Genomic DNA, 15532 nt, shown 5'->3' with positions numbered 1-15532 from the left:
GTGTTTCAAAAGGGACCAAAGGAGGTTTCTATGGGCACCATGCTGCTTACCATAAATATAGAATACACAGTATTGTCCATTTCTAGTCCAGGAAAGCTTATCACATAAGGCACTAAGGTGCCACAAAATTCTTCTTGCAACAGACGAACACAACTAGCCTTGTGAATCATATAGTATTGTTCTTTTAGAAAAATGTAGCACCCCTATTACTGAGTTAGGAGCTCACACTACAGAATGCCCAGGATTGCAGTGATCACAAGTAACTCTAGGCATCCATATTACCACCTAGGAAGGTGCTTGCATCTCAGACCACCATGGGCACCTGTAATGCAGGCCATGCAGTTTCAATTCCCCACCAGCAGTGCGGCTCAATGTGATATGCAAATGCTGCCAGCTCAAATGCAAATACAAACATATTTGCATTAAAAAGATTCCTACAGAAATTTCTGGGCATTTTATTCTCTTGATAGTACCTGAGAAGTAGGAGATCAGCTGTAAAGGAAACGTGCAGGTGGCACTGGCAGGTGTAACGACTTCATTTAAGATGGGGATCCCACTTTAAATGACATTATTTTGATTGTCCTGTTGTGATCTCAGTTCATCGCTCCCACTGGGAAGTTTTATCATGGAGAAGGCTTTTGTCTTTTGGCTGCAGCTCTTACAGCATGTGGAGCTTACCTGGAACCTGACTGCATTCTTAATAAAGGTAGCTGCCACGTTATTTTTTTTTTTTCTCTCTCTCACTGGAAATACCCCCCCCTTCCTCTCAAAAGGAGGGGCTGTCACTTGTCATTAGATGCAACATTCTTGCAGTGAGCCCCGGCAACAAAAATTGCCTCTTAGCATCTTGTCACTAAGTAGCATCCATATCCTTATTTAAATGTACAGATGTAAGACGACACCACTCTTGAACCCTTAAGCCACTTTCTTGGTCAAACACTCACGGGCTTTGTAAGAAAGAGTAGACTCATTTCCAAATGTTATGACTGTAATCATCCCTGGGCCCTTTTTGGGCAGACTTCTGTTTCCTGGAACCATCCAATCTCTTTTGAAACCCCAAAAGTTAGCCAGCATGGCTGGTTGGGGAAAGAGGAAAATTGTAGGACTTATTTCTGCCTAAAGAGACGTAAGATTGCACCTTAAGAGGACCCATTTAGGCCCAGGTATCAGTGTATTCTTCTTTCGAATTACTTACTATACACCCAAGCAGGCAGCAAAGAACAATTCCAATTTTTATTCTGTCTGTATTTTTCTTTCTATCTGTTTCCACATTTAAAACATTTTAATGCTGTCCTTCCTCAAAATCAGTTATGGGGCACTTTGCAAGATTAAAACGCAGTGCAAACATATACATGTGAAACTACCAATAAAAGACAAGACCACAATAAAAATACCAGCATATAAAAGCAAACACAAAAATAAAATATGAAGCCAACACAAAGAGCAGCATTTTAAAAAGAGAGCAAATAAAAAGTTTTTGTCTAGATTATATATTTGTACAACTTCTATACCACTCAACATTAAGAAAAATCCCTAAGCGGTCCCCATACAAATGTTAAGAGTCACAATTAAAATAAACTTTTAGAAACCAGATGATGATGATGAAGAAGCAGGAGCAGTGAAATGAAGTAGCAAGGTTAATTTAATGACAAGCTAGGAAAAGCCTAGGTAAACAGGTGCATTTTCAGAAGGCATTTGAAGGATGCTACATTGTCTGCTTCCTGAACTGCACAAGGGAATTTATTCCACAGGATGGTGCTTTCACCAAGAAGGCCTTTGAGGAACTACGCTGCAGCATTCCAAAAATTTTAGAATCAACAGCAAGGCCTCCATTGAAGATCTTAGGGTATACATAAGGGAAGCCAGTGTATCCTAAGTTGTTTAGAGCTTTGTATGGCAATAATTGTGAACACGGCTCTGTAGCTCCTAGGCAGCCGGTGCTGTTCTTTTAGTACAAGTCTTATGTGAGCATAACTGGGTGTCTCGGTGAGCACCCTGGCCATGGCTTTCTGGAAAGCCTGCAGCTTCTGAGCCAGGCCCAAGGGCAGCCTGACACAGAGCGTGCTGCATTGTCTAATCTTGATGTTACCAGTGCCTGGATCACTGTGTTCCATTATCTCTATCCAGGAATGGGTACAGTTGGTGTACCAACCAAAGCTGGTAGAGGGGGCCCTCTGAAAGGCTGCAATGAGGTCACCTGGGCCTTCAGTGACAAAGATCGAGGAGTACTCATGAGCTACACAGGTGCTCTTTTACAGGGAGTGCAACCCCACCTGGATTAAGCAAACAGGCCAATTTCTGGACCTGGGAACTGCCAAGCCACAGAGTCCCTGAATTAGTGGGATTTGGCCTCAGCTTATTAGTCTTCATTCAAGCCATAACTGCATCCAGGCACTGGTTCAAAATGTGCGGGGCATCTTCCAATTCAGTTCTCACAGAGAAATAGAGTCAGGTGTCATCAGCAAACTGGTGATACCTTGCCTCAGATGACCATTCCCAGTGGCTCCATACAGACATTAAGTAACACTGGGAACAGGAGGCTACCCTGTGCCACCCCATAGTTTAGCTGCCATGGTGTAGTCACCCCATGCTTTTCTATGGAACTGATCCTGCAAGAATAAGTTGAACCACTGCAGGAAAATGCCTCCAATTCCCATTTCAGAGGCGAGCAATTTTATCTTCTTGCAAACTCACCACAGCAGGCCTCCAAGGGTTGCAGCATGGGGTTCACTGGGCTAGACGAAGGCAGCCTGAGCACGGAAGCTGAAGTCTCTCAGGACCAGCCTCCCAACACCACCTCTGGGAACACTTCAGTGAGCTCACGCAGCGAGCCACTTTGCCACTCTGCTGACAATGTCTTCCCCATCCATCTGTTACCCACAAGAACTGTTACAGAGGCACCCACAACCTCTACATCACTTTGTTCCTTCCTGACACAGAGGAATAGCTTTTAGCCCATTCTTCATCAGGAAGAAAGAGAAGAAAAAAAAAAAGGAATGAAAGCAAAGGGAAGTGTTCAAGGGCAAACAGAAATAATTCAGCTGACCAATGCATATTAACCAGCTGGCTAGGATACAATAATAAGGGCCAGCGATGATAGATTGGGCACTTCAGTACAAAGGATCAACGTAGGTGATTATATCCCACTCCCAGCCAGCTGGAAGATGTTCTAACCTATATCCTGAACTTTCTCCTCCCTCGGTGGGGATATCCTACAAAGCACACTTCCTCCCACCCAAGCTTGTTCTTGCACAGAAACCTGAAAACTTTCCTATGCCCAGCCATCATAGGTGTGTTTACACAATGCAAAGTAGCAAACCCCTTTGGTGTCACCCCTTCAGGGCCAGCCCAACCACCTACAGCAGAACTACTACAGGTAAGGCTCTGGCCCACTCCAAACACAGCACTGTCCTCCGCTGCAAGAAACAACCGCGCAAACACAGTACGGCACACCAAGCTGAAGAAAAGCAAAGAAAAAGGCACTGCTGCTGGCAGGAATCAGCAGGCGACTAGATGTTTCCTGATGTCAGTCAGCCTCTACTTCGCTCCATTGTCCCTCCATATAGTTCCCCAGATGCCCAAAAGATAGACTTGCTGGTGCGAGCAAAGCCCCTCAGGGACCGTGTTCCATAAGAGGGGCACAGTAACCAAAAAGACACTCTCCTTAATTGAGAGCCCACTTCACTTTGGACAGCCGAGGCACACAGATGAGTTTGGAGCAAGTGCATAGTACAGTTATGCAAACCTTGTAGTTTCTGTGATTTCTGAAGTACAACCATTAGTTCCTGATTTTAAGAGATGGTAATGTATCCATTATGGACACAGACCACCTCCAACCATGATTTTGAAAGATCTGGCAGAGAGGTCCACTCAGAAAATCTCAGCTGAACCTTCTTTTTAATGAAAAAAGAGAAAAGAAAAGAACCTTGAGACATTTTTTTCTATCAAGAAATTTTTACTTTAAACTGCTATCTTTAACATATGATCAGAGCATCTGTGTGTGTGCATGCACACACACAAAATATAAAAGAGGCAAGGATTTAGAGAAAGAGTGAATCAAGTTAAGTGCCAAGTTGAGATACAATGGACCTGCCTTCTAGCAATTGATGTTTCAGGATTATGAGGCCCAGCTGCACTGGAAGAAATTTCAATGAAGTCATTTTGTTTTGATTTAAAATCAATGAATGGCTTTTTTAGCATATCCTTGAAGTCAGTGGCTAATTATCCTGCAATACAGGATATTATGATTAGGCCAACTAAATTCCACTGTAAGTACCTTCTAGAATGGACTCTTGGGAGAAATGTCTTCAGGCTGGTAAGGAAAACCATCCGGACTAAATTAACTGAGTAGAGAGCAAGCCAATTAACAGTGAGTTGCTAAAGAACTAAACCATACATACAGAGTGAACCAGAAAATATAGCTTTCTGGAGCTTAATAAATAATACAATAACCCCTTATGGAAAGTGCTCATCAAAGATCAGGCCGATACAAAGAACCGGTCGTCAGAAGCAGAGCCAACCCATTGTGAATCTCCAACTCTGGTTCCCAAATCCTTTCAAAATGCAGTGCAATAACCTTTCCTGGAATGTCAAAATGAGCCCTTAATCACTGTTGTAGGGTTGGAGTGACATAATTCTCACTCCAAGGGAAAAAGAGCAGATGCATATTTTACAGGAAATGTGACTTTTTCATTAATATGGCCCCGGCCCATTAGAGAAGAAAAAAATGTGGGTAAAGATACACTGTATCATGTAGGATGACTGCAACATTTCAACAAAATCTATCACTATGAGGCAAACTTTGCTTGTCAATCTGGTATGGACTGCTCCCAAGAGAAGCTAGCTGCATAATTTTTCCTCATTTTTCCTTCCCAAGACAAGACTACCCAGTTTTCTCTGTGTCCATGCAGAATAATAGAGCTGGCAAAGGTCCTAATCAACAGCTCCATCAGGTAGGATTCCACCAGAAGCATCTCTTCCCTGCCCCTGGTCCAAACCCAAGTCCCCAGGCAGATACACCACAACAAGGAAGGTGCCAATAGTGCAATTTCTAGAAGCTTTATTAAAATTTAACTCCAAGCTAGTAGTCTGGTTGTGTGCATTCATGTTAAATGCTGGGCATTAAATGTGATAACATTTAAAACCTATGCAGCTTTCCATGTTTATTCTGAAGTGGGTTCCAGCAAATTCAAAGATTCTCACACCCAAATAAGCACATACAGGGTTAAAAAAAAAAGTTTAAGACTATGAAGGTCTGAATTAGTCCCACCTTAGTCCCCTCCTTACAGAGTTCTCAGTCTGCCTAATAGAATGCAACCCTTACCTGCAAAACATCTAAATGAATAAAACATTCATCTACCTTGCCATAAAATAAGCAATGCTGTAAGAGGTTCTTTTGATAGGGTGATGCATGGTTTTTGGACAGACGTATACACGGAGGTCCATGTATGTCCCTCCTCCCCACCTGAAAAGGACAGCCTGTCCAAAAAAAAAAAAAAAATCTTTTAAAAGGAATTGGAGTTTTGACAGCTTTCAAAGCTGTGTGGTTCTGTTAAAGGAGTGGATTGCATTTTCCAAGTACCTACAATCTCAGGAAAAGGGGGACAAGCACGGGGAACCTGACAAAAAGCAGGTCAGGGAGGGCTTTGGTGATCTGCTGGCCATCCCTTTCTCAGGTTTGTTTTCTGTGACAAGTCATCTTTTGACAGCTTTCCAGAGAAAGCAAAGCGAAAAATGAAACTCTTTGCAGCCTCTCTGGGTCAATGCCCACGGTGGGCACCTGCTGCATTTTGAAAGGACACTGCTCAGGCAGGGCACACCGTTTCAGGCTTGCCCATGTGTGCAAATGTGCAAGCCCAATTAAAATATTAATTTTAAAAGGTCAAAAACATTTGTGCAAATTTCTTGCACTACAAAGGGTGTGTGTCACAAGCTGGGAGTTGCCTCACCTGGGCAGCTTAATCCAGTTGTGACTAGCTGTCAAGCAGAGATTGTGAAATGTAACCTCTGGGAAAATAAAATAGGAAAAAAAGGGGGAAAGCCACTGTGGGCACAAAAGGACTTGGGATCTGAGTTGGTAATCAAGTCAATCTGCCACAGAGTCCCAGGAACAACCCACCCTGCATAGCTTATTCTTGGGGAGGGGGGTTGTTGTGACATGCCAACCCACCCAAAGTGTTACCACTTTCCAAGGTCTGACTGGGGATGCAGTCAGTATAGCACATGCAAAGCAACACAACAGCCATCACCTACGCATGTAAGAGCAAGGTTGTGTCTAGAAACAGCTATTTAAAAGAAGCATTGTGTGTGCATGTTTTTGTGTGTATTGGGGGAGGGGGGATCTTGACCCTGGCCTTGCTACTAAAACCTCAGCTCGGTTGCGTGACCAGGGTGATGTAGGGGTTAACTGAAATTGTACCCAGAGATATGCACACAGATGAGAGCTGGAGAGAGCTTCTTTCATGGTACACAAAAACTCTCTGCTATGGCAAACAGTATTGAAATGAGGATGGGCAAGTACTAAGAATGCGGTGCGAAGCAGAAGTCCAAAGCTGGAGGTGAGCAGCAAAATGCCATCTGCTAGGAATAGTCATGGAGAGACAGCACACTGTTAGGAGTGGCTGGCTGCACAAGAGCTGGTAACAAGAATGGCCTGAGAGAAACCCTCCAAAGCGGACATGGTGGGGAAAGTACTACCAACACGGCCCATTGTCAGATGTGTTGTGTCGTAACTCTGGTTCTCAAGAAAACTAGGGCGAAGGGAAGCGAGAGGAGAAATGGAACACTCTGTTCTTTCAGATTCCACTCACTCATCTGTGGTGACCAGCAAAGCGGCTGCATATTTTGCTGATGCTGCCTGGGTTTACATGACATGAGAACCAATCAGGGGTAACAGTCAATTGGCTGTCAAGTCGTGTGAACCCTGCACAGGTGACTCAGGGTGGGTAGTCTAATTTTCCAAACAACACACAACTGAGAACCCATGGTGTAGGTTCACTTTTTACCATGATGGACTGTCATATTGTCTGAACTCCTTGCTGTTCTTCCCAAACTAGCTGAGGTCACTTGGGAGTGACTGTCAAACACCGGAAGCCTTCAAAAAGGGTTTTTAGAGAGCTCAGCTTTTGACAGGGACATATTTGGGAGGGATATCCCAATACAAATCCATCCACTTTTAACCCAACACCCATCTGTAAGAGACCCCAAGTTTTGACAGGAGGTGTGCAACTTGGTTTCTCTTTAAAAGGAGGGGAGAGTCGGAGAGAAAGTACAAAAGCAGGCTGCCCAGAGGCACCAAAGGGGAGAATGAAAAGGGTCAAGAATTTGCTGAGAAGGGGGAAATATCCCCTTAATGGAACCCTCCACAGAACAAGGTCCTTTGCAGCTTGAGTTTCTCTTGACAAATCTTGCTCAACCCTTTGGGATATGGCCTGGGTGCACAGAAGAGAAGGACCTTCAGGCCTCAGCTAGGCACTGTCCAGGGTGGGCACCTCCTGGCCCTTAGCAGCAGGTACCACCTGCACACTGTCCCAGCTGAGACGTGAAATCCTCCCATTAACACATCTTCAAATGAGCGCATTTACACTATGGGACAGGAAGCCCTTCTAAGGTGCTTTTGAAGGAGCAGCTTGCAGCTGCCCAAACCAGGGGAAGCTGGTGGAAAGCCGGCTTGCATAATCTCAAAGATAAATGCACAAACATAGGGATGCTTATGCCAAAAACAACTTGTGAGGAAGAGGGGAGAGTAACTGTCCTTGCAGTGACCTGTGGCACTGTCACCTGAAGAAACCAGGAGGAAGGAAGGAGTAAAGGACCCAAAATGCGTAAGCCCTAACATAAGTCGGACTTATTGTGGGTACTGTACAGAACCGAGCAATCCACTGGCAAATTGCCACAATGGGTTGTGACGATGTGCCCATAGTGTCCCACTGGGGCTCTGATCATTGGATCGTTTTACTCCAAACAGAATCCTGGTCCAGCTTGTCCAGAAATGTTAAAGACATCCAACAGAAGTCCCCCTAAGAGTGGTTTAGGGACACAGGCACCAGACTTTTCAGAGATAGGAATTTCTTCTAAATTCAACACAAGATCCTCTTTTTGTACTGCTTTTATCAACCTCTGCCCATTTATCTTGTCTTGGAAAATAAGCACAAGATAGGTATTAACTATTATACTGAAAAATACTAATAGAACATGTACACAAAGATCCCCCCTACTCCGGAAACTTATACCGATTTATCTAGTTTATAATTTAATTGGCACAATCTATTTAATTGGGACAATCTCATTTGCTCTTCACTTTTCTAAACAAATTGCCAATTTCTGGACATTTTATTATAAAAATAGAGGTTATTTTATTATAAAAGGTTAATGTATTGAAAGAATGACCTAGGCTTATTAATACAAATTGCAGCTCCTTACACATTCCAGAGGCAATGTAGAAGTAGCATTTGTTTCATAGCTGGCTCTTATGCAGCTGATTTATTTCTTCCTTTCATTATTACAGTGATACCTCATCTTTTCCCCTTTGCCAAGAACCCAAAGCGGCTTACATAATTCTCTCTTTTATCCTCATAACCACCCTGTGTTACGACCGGCCCAAAGTCACCCTCTGAGCTGCATGGCCAACAGGGGACTAGAGCTTGTGCCTCCCAGACCCCAGTTCAATGCTTCAGCTGCAATACCACACTGGACCTTTCTTCCACAGATAGAGGCTGAACATGGGGATTCTTGTTCTGACCATCAGAATTGCCTCCCACACCTCCTTGCCTCCTATTTGCAATGAGAAGAGAGCAGTGGGTGGGCGGGGGGGGGAGTAATCTCTCTCAGACCACTCCAGCTGGGACTCCCACATAGTCCTGATCTTGCTCCCCCTCCCCACACCGGCTATTTGCAGAAGGAAAAAATCAGCTACGTAAGAGGAAACTGTGTGACAAATATCCTATCTGGTTTGGCCCTTCATGGTATAAATTATAACTATTAAGGCAGCAGCATGATTTCTTAATGCAGTTATTTCAGGCACAATTGCAAGTCTCCAGCATGAGAACAAAACACTTTGGCCCAAACTATGTCTCTTCTAAAGCAAATTCTCATTTCAATGTTTATGCTTTCCCTAGGAATTTGCCACCAAATACACCCCCGCACTAGAGCAGAGGGTGTTATCACTCATCACTCTGATTCCTATTTGGGCTGAAGCAATCTGTTCTTTCACTTTCCATAATTGCTAACGTGTCTGACTTGGCTATAATTACTGCCACTATTGTTACAACATTTGTTCAAGCTTAGCCGTCTGGCCTCCTCATCAGTAGTTGGACAGGCCTGTTATTAGCCTCTTTCTATTATATTCCATGTTATAGATGAAAGCTTGCAACAACCAGGGCTACCCTCCTCTTCATCCACTAATTTCCTGCATTTTCCATAGACACAGAAAGCCTGATCACAGCTGCTGCCTTATTTGTGCATGCACTTATATCTTGCACACACATACATGTGAGCGCATATAGCAACACAGTCAAGTAATACAGGCAACAATCAAGCTTCACACCCTTTGAGATGGCTAGCATCCAATGCGTGCACTTCTCTGGGAATAATCATCACATGGCAATCCCTTTTGCCTCTTAACACATTCCATCCATGTCAATCCACTTCAGCTCCAATAAGCTATATGTCCTGCACATGGGTAACTGGTGTAGACAATGCTTACCAGAGTAACAGATTTTAAAGTTGAGGAAGGCACTGTTAGCTTTTTCTCAAGAGCTCAATGTATCCTGAATACCTGGTGCCACCTGCCATTTGGTCTTGCTCATGTTAGAGTTTGCTTTCTGATTAATGGAAATTAATACCGTCTGCACAAAGGAGGGAAAGGAAACAGGCACAGACTAAGCATCTTAGGCCATTCCTTTGTAGAATAATATCCCATTTATTCTATTCTAGTCTATCGTTCTTATGAGACTATCACCATCCATTAAGGACATTCTGTTGGTTTGTCTTACAGTGATGCTTGGAATTGATAGAATTCACACACACAAACTCTTTTTGAACCCTCTCCTCTTTGCACGCTAGTGCAGTTACTAATAAGTGTGTGCAGTATTCTTTGCAAAGCAGTCATTTCATTTTCAAATATTTACTCAGCTCACAGCTCTCAGTATTTTTGGACAAAGTGCATCCCAAGAGCAGTGGGTGCCCCTGAGGGACAAGATAGGGACAAACCTCCACAAAGACCCACAGAAGAAAGACAGGGAGTTATAAGAATGTCTGAATCCCACACTAAAAATGAAAATTACCCTTTGTCAGGTTGTCTCTGTGAGTCAAGTATGTCACCTCTCCAATGCTGGCCTGTGCTATTTGATGTACATCAAACAAAGATTGTAGCAATTCATGGACAAATTAATGAGTTTCATGAACCATCAACACTTGAGAAGCAGCAAGCAGCGGTCACAAGATTTGTGCGGCACCTCCAACCATACTGGGTCGGATCCAGAGTTTATCTTACAGCCTCCATGAAATGAAGTCCCTTTAATTTCAGTAGGTATGTTCGAAGTACCACCAAGTCTGGCCCCGAACCAGCAAGTCCAGGGCCACCGCAGATCACCCCCACCCGCAGTGTGGAAAGCGCTGCTGGGCAAGTCCTCCCCAGAGCGCTTTCCACAGGCGGATCACGTGCCGCAGCCACACGGGCAGGGCCCTAGGAGGCCGTGGCCGGTTGCCTCTCGCAGCCCACCACACGTGCGCTCAGCACGCCGTGCGCGGCAACCTGCGGGCTAGCCTCGCGCTCTCACACGCACAGAACGGCTTCCTGCGCGGGTTCATGAAGGCGCAAATGGTGCCTCAGACGCGTGCGGCGGGCTCCGCCGGGCCCTCGGTGACCTCCTTTGGCCACGCTGCAGCACGGACGCGGCCGCGGGGCTGTGCCGCGGCCTCAGACGCGTGCGCGCCCTTGGAGAGGCACATGCCCGGCAAGGCCACCCCAGCCCGGCAGCGGCAGGGGCAGGAGCAGGAGCCCCGGCTCCCGTCCCCTGGAGGCAGCCACGGCTGCGGCTGCCGGCGCCTCCGCGTCACCCCTCGCCCGCCTTTCGCCCCCGGCCTGACCTGTAGGCGCTGCAGGTAAGAGGCCGGCACGTAGCCCGTCTCCCCGGAGCCCGCCCGGGTCACCAGCCACCAGTGCTGGTTGCTCCGCTCCAGCAGCAGGAAGGTTTCGCCAGCGGCGAAGGCCAGCGAGCTGGGCTCGGACGAGCGGAAGCCGTACAGGGCCCGATACATTGCACCGGTGGGGAACAAGAGGGAGGAAGGCGACGAGCCGGGGAAAGGGGAACTGCTTGGACTGGGCCCCCGCGAGGCGACTGCCGCCGCCGCCGGCTCGCGATGTAAACACCACTCCGGGCGCCCCGCCCCTGCCCCGGGCTGCGTCACCGTCCCGGCTGACGTCAGCGCGCAGTCACGCCCCCTCGCGGTCTGCGGTCCTGGCGCGCCACCTGCTGCCAGGCCGCTTCGCTTGCGCACGTCCTCCGCGGGGTGTCTCTGGGTCGCTTCTGCGTAGGAAGGCGGCCCTCTCCCACCTGGTGACCGCTAAATGTTTTGGACTACAACACCCAACATCCCTGACTACTGCCCATGCTCGCTGGGGCTGATGGGAGTTGACGTTCCAAGCGGCTGGAGGGAGCCTGGTGGGGAAAAGCTGCAGTAACCCAAGAATGATTCTCCTGCCTCCCCTCTTCTTGCTCAAACAGGTTTGAATCGGATGTTTAGCAGTTAGTACATTACATCCTCCCCACCAAGCTTTCAGTTTTTTAACTTTGATTTTTGGCTGCTTTTACAGATGTTATACAGGGACAATTGTAAACCGTCCAGAGCATGCAGAAGACAACCGTATTGATGAAAAAAGGTGAAAAGTAAGCTATGTTTTATATGTTTTTTAAAATTTAAATAATATTGAATACTTGCATTAAAGCATCCTCCAAAACATCAAAGAGCATCCATTAGCAGAGCGGGCAAGTAATAATACAGTTGCAGCAGTCATGTTGTTGTTAGTCGCGAAGTCGTGTCGGACCCATCGCAACCCCATGGACAACATTCCTCCAGGCCCTCCTGTCCTCCACCATCTCCTGGAGTCCACCCAAGCTCACACCAACTGCTTCAGTGACTCCATCTAGCCACCTCATCCTCTGCCGTCCCCTTCTTCTTTTGCCATCTCTTCTCCAGGGAGTCCTTCCTTCTCATTAGGTGGCCAAAATATTTGAGTTTCATCTTCAGTATCTGGCCTTCTAAAGAGCAGTCAGTGTTGATCTCCTCTAGGACTGACTGGTTTGATCACCTTGCGGTCCAAGGGACTCGCAGGAGTCTCCTCCAGCACCACAATTCAAAGGCCTCAATCCTTTTGCACTCAGCCTTCCTTATGGTCCAACTTTCACAGCCATACATTGCAACTGGGAGAACCATAGCCTTGACTATACGCACTTTTGTTGGCAGGGTGATGTCTCTGCTTTTTAGTATGCTGTCTAGATTTGCCATAGCTTTCCTGTCCAGGAGCAAGCGTCTTTTATTTTCTTGGCTGCAGTCCCCATCTGCGGTGATCTTGGAGCCCAGGAAAATAAAGTCTGTCACTACCTCCATTTCTTCCCCATCTATTTGCCAGGAAGTGAGAGGAGTGGATGCCATGATCATAGTTTTCTTAATGTTGAGTTTCAAGCCAACTTTTGCATTCTCCTCCTTCACCCACATAAGAGGCTCTTTAGTTCCTCTTCACTTTCTGCCATGAGAGTGGTATCATCTGCATATCTGAGGCTGTTGATATTTCTCCCAGCAATTGTAATTCCAACTGGTGATTCATCTAGCCCCGCCTTTCTCTTGATGTGCTCTGCATATAAGTTAAATAGGCAGGGCAACAGTATACAGCCTTGCCGAACTCCTTTCTCAATTTTGAACCGATCAGTGGTTCCGTGTCCAGTTCTCACTGTTGCTTCTTGACCCGCATATAGGTTTCTCAAGAGACAAATAAGATGGTCTTGTACTCCCATCTCTTTAAGAACTTGCCACAATTTGTTGTGATCCACACAATCAAAGGCTTTAGCATAGTCAATGAAGCAGAAGTAGATGTTTTTCTGGAACTCCCTAGCTTTCTCCATGATCCAGCGTATGTTGGCAATTTGATCTCTAGTTCCTCTCCCTCTTCGAAATCCTGCCTGTATTTCTGGTAGTTCTCGGTCCACATCCTGCTGGAGCCTAGCTTGTAGAATTTGAGCATAACTTTGCTAGCATGTGAAATGAGTGCAATGGTGCGGTAGTCTGAACATTCTTTGGCATTGCCCTTCTTTGGGATCGGAATGTAAACTGACCTTTTCCAATCCTGTGGCCACTGTTGAGTTTTCCAAATTTGCTGGCATATTGAGTGTAGCACTTTTACTGCATTGTCTTTTAGGAGTTTGAATAGCTCAACTGTTGCCTCCACTAGCTTTGTTGTTGCTCAGACTTCCTAAGGCCCATTTGACTTCACATTCCACGATGTCTGGCTCGAGGTCAGTGACCACTCCATCGTGGTTATCAGGGACGTTAAGCTCTTTCTTGTATAGTTCTTCTGTGTAATCTTGCTACCTCTTCTTAATCTCTTCCGCCTCTGTTAGGTCCCTGCCATTTTGGTCCTTTATCATGCCCATCTTTGCATGAAATGTTCCCTTCATATCTCCAATTTTCTTCAAGAGATCTCTGGTTCTCCCTATTCTATTGTTTTCTTCTATTTCTTTGCCCTGTTCATTTAAGAAGGCATTCTTATCTCTTCTAGCTGTTCTCTGGAATTCTGCATTCAATTGTTTGTATCTTTCTCCCTTGTCTTTCACTTCCCTTCTTTCCTCACCTATTTGTAAAGCTTCCTCAGACAGCCATTTTGCTTTCTCGCATTTCTTTTTCTTTGGGATGGTTTTAGTTGCTACCTCTTGTACAATGTTGCGAACCTCTATCCATAGTTCTTCAGGCACTCTGTCTATCAGATCTAATTCCTTAAATCTATTTGTCACCTCTGCTGTATATTCATCAGGGATATGATTTAGGTCATACCTGAGTGGCCTAGTGCTTTTCCCTACTTTCTTCAACTTAAGCCTAAATTTTGCAACCAGAAGCTCATGATCTGAGCCACAGTCAGCTCCTGGTCTAGTTTTTACTGACTGTATAGAGCTTCTCCATCTTTGGCTGCAGAGCACATAGTCAATCTGATTTCTGTGTTGACCGTCTGGTGATGTCCATGTGTAGAGTCGTCTCTTGGGTTGTTGGAAAAGAGTGTTTGCTATGACCATCGTATTCTCTTGACAAAATTCTACCAGCCTGTGCCCTGCTTCATTTTGTACTCCAAGGCCAAATTTGCCTGTTATTCTGGTTATCTTTTGGCTTCCTACTTTAGCATTCCAATCCCCCATGATGATAAGGACATCATTTTTTGGAGTTAATTCTAGAAGGTGTTGTAGGCTTCATAGAACTGGTCAACTTCAGCCTCTTCAGCACCAGTAGTTGGGGCATAGACTTGGACTATTGTGATGTTGAATGGTTTGCCTTGGATTCAACCTGAGATCATTTTGTCATTTTGGAGATTGTATCCCAGTACTGCTTTTCCTACTCTTTTATTGACTATGAAGGCTACTCCATTTCTTCTGAGTGATTCTTGCCCTCAGTAGTATACCTGATGGTCATCTGAATTAAATTCACCCATTCCTGTCCATTTTACTTCACTGATTCCTAAGATGTCGATGTTCAGTCTTGTCATCTCTTGTTTGACCACATCCAGCTTGCCTTGATTCATGGATCTTACATTCCAGGTTCCTATGGAGTATAGATCTTTGCAGCATCGGACTCTCCTTTCACCACCAGATACATCAGCAACGGAGTGTCCTGTCAGCTTTGACCCAGTTGCTTCATTCTTTCTGGCGCTACTAGTACTAGCCCTCTGCTCTCCCCCAGTAGCATATTGGACACCTTCTGAACTGAGGGGCTCATCTTCCGGCGTCATATCTTTTTGCCTTTTGGTACTGTCCATGGGGTTTTCATGGCAAAGATACTGGAGTGGGTTGCCATTTCCTGCTCCAGTGGATCACGTTTTGTCACAGCTCTCTGCTATGACCTGTCCATCTTGGGTGACCCTGCACGGCATAGCTCATAGCTTCATTGAGCTACGCAAGCCCCTTCGCCACGACAAGGCAGTGATCCATGAAGGAGAGCAGTCATTTAGGGTGCAATTTTATATCCACTCATCCCTTGGAAGCTGGCCCAACTGAATTCAATAGGAATGGCTTCTCAGTAGACACATATAGGATTGCACTGGGAGCAGATACAGTCTGAGAGTCAATGGAGGTGACACAGCACTGATGTAATACGTTTCTAACACCTACACTAGCTAGCAAGCTTGCAGCGGTATTATGTACCCACCAAAGTTTTCAGATTATTTTTGAAGGCAGCCTCATGCACAACGCATTGCAGTAATCCAAAGTAGGCTTGCTGGGACATGGATCCCTGCAGCTGGCTACCCTCTCCCGTTTCACAGAGGGTCAGACTA

At 45.7% G+C, this 15532-nt stretch overlaps 1 protein-coding gene across 2 annotated transcripts in view; it reads right to left on the bottom strand.

Moving 5' to 3' along the window:
- NCKIPSD (NCK interacting protein with SH3 domain) overlaps window positions 1–11327 on the bottom strand; it is a 98675-nt gene extending 87348 nt beyond the window's left edge. For both annotated transcript variants that reach the window (XM_044451344.1, XM_044451345.1), the window contains exon 1: window positions 11089–11327. In XM_044451344.1, coding sequence (XP_044307279.1) covers window positions 11089–11259 — 171 coding nt within the window. In that variant the 5' untranslated portion in view covers window positions 11260–11327. The remainder of the gene's footprint in view (window positions 1–11088) is intronic.
- Between the last annotated feature and the right edge of the window lie 4205 nt (window positions 11328–15532).

The sequence above is a fragment of the Varanus komodoensis genome, unplaced genomic scaffold (assembly GCF_004798865.1).
Source record: "Varanus komodoensis strain SLA01 unplaced genomic scaffold, ASM479886v1 scaffold6_2, whole genome shotgun sequence".
Taxonomy (NCBI): domain Eukaryota; kingdom Metazoa; phylum Chordata; class Lepidosauria; order Squamata; family Varanidae; genus Varanus; species Varanus komodoensis.
The sequence above is the reverse complement of the archived record's forward strand: the minus strand, read 5'-3'. Positions and strand labels throughout refer to the sequence as shown.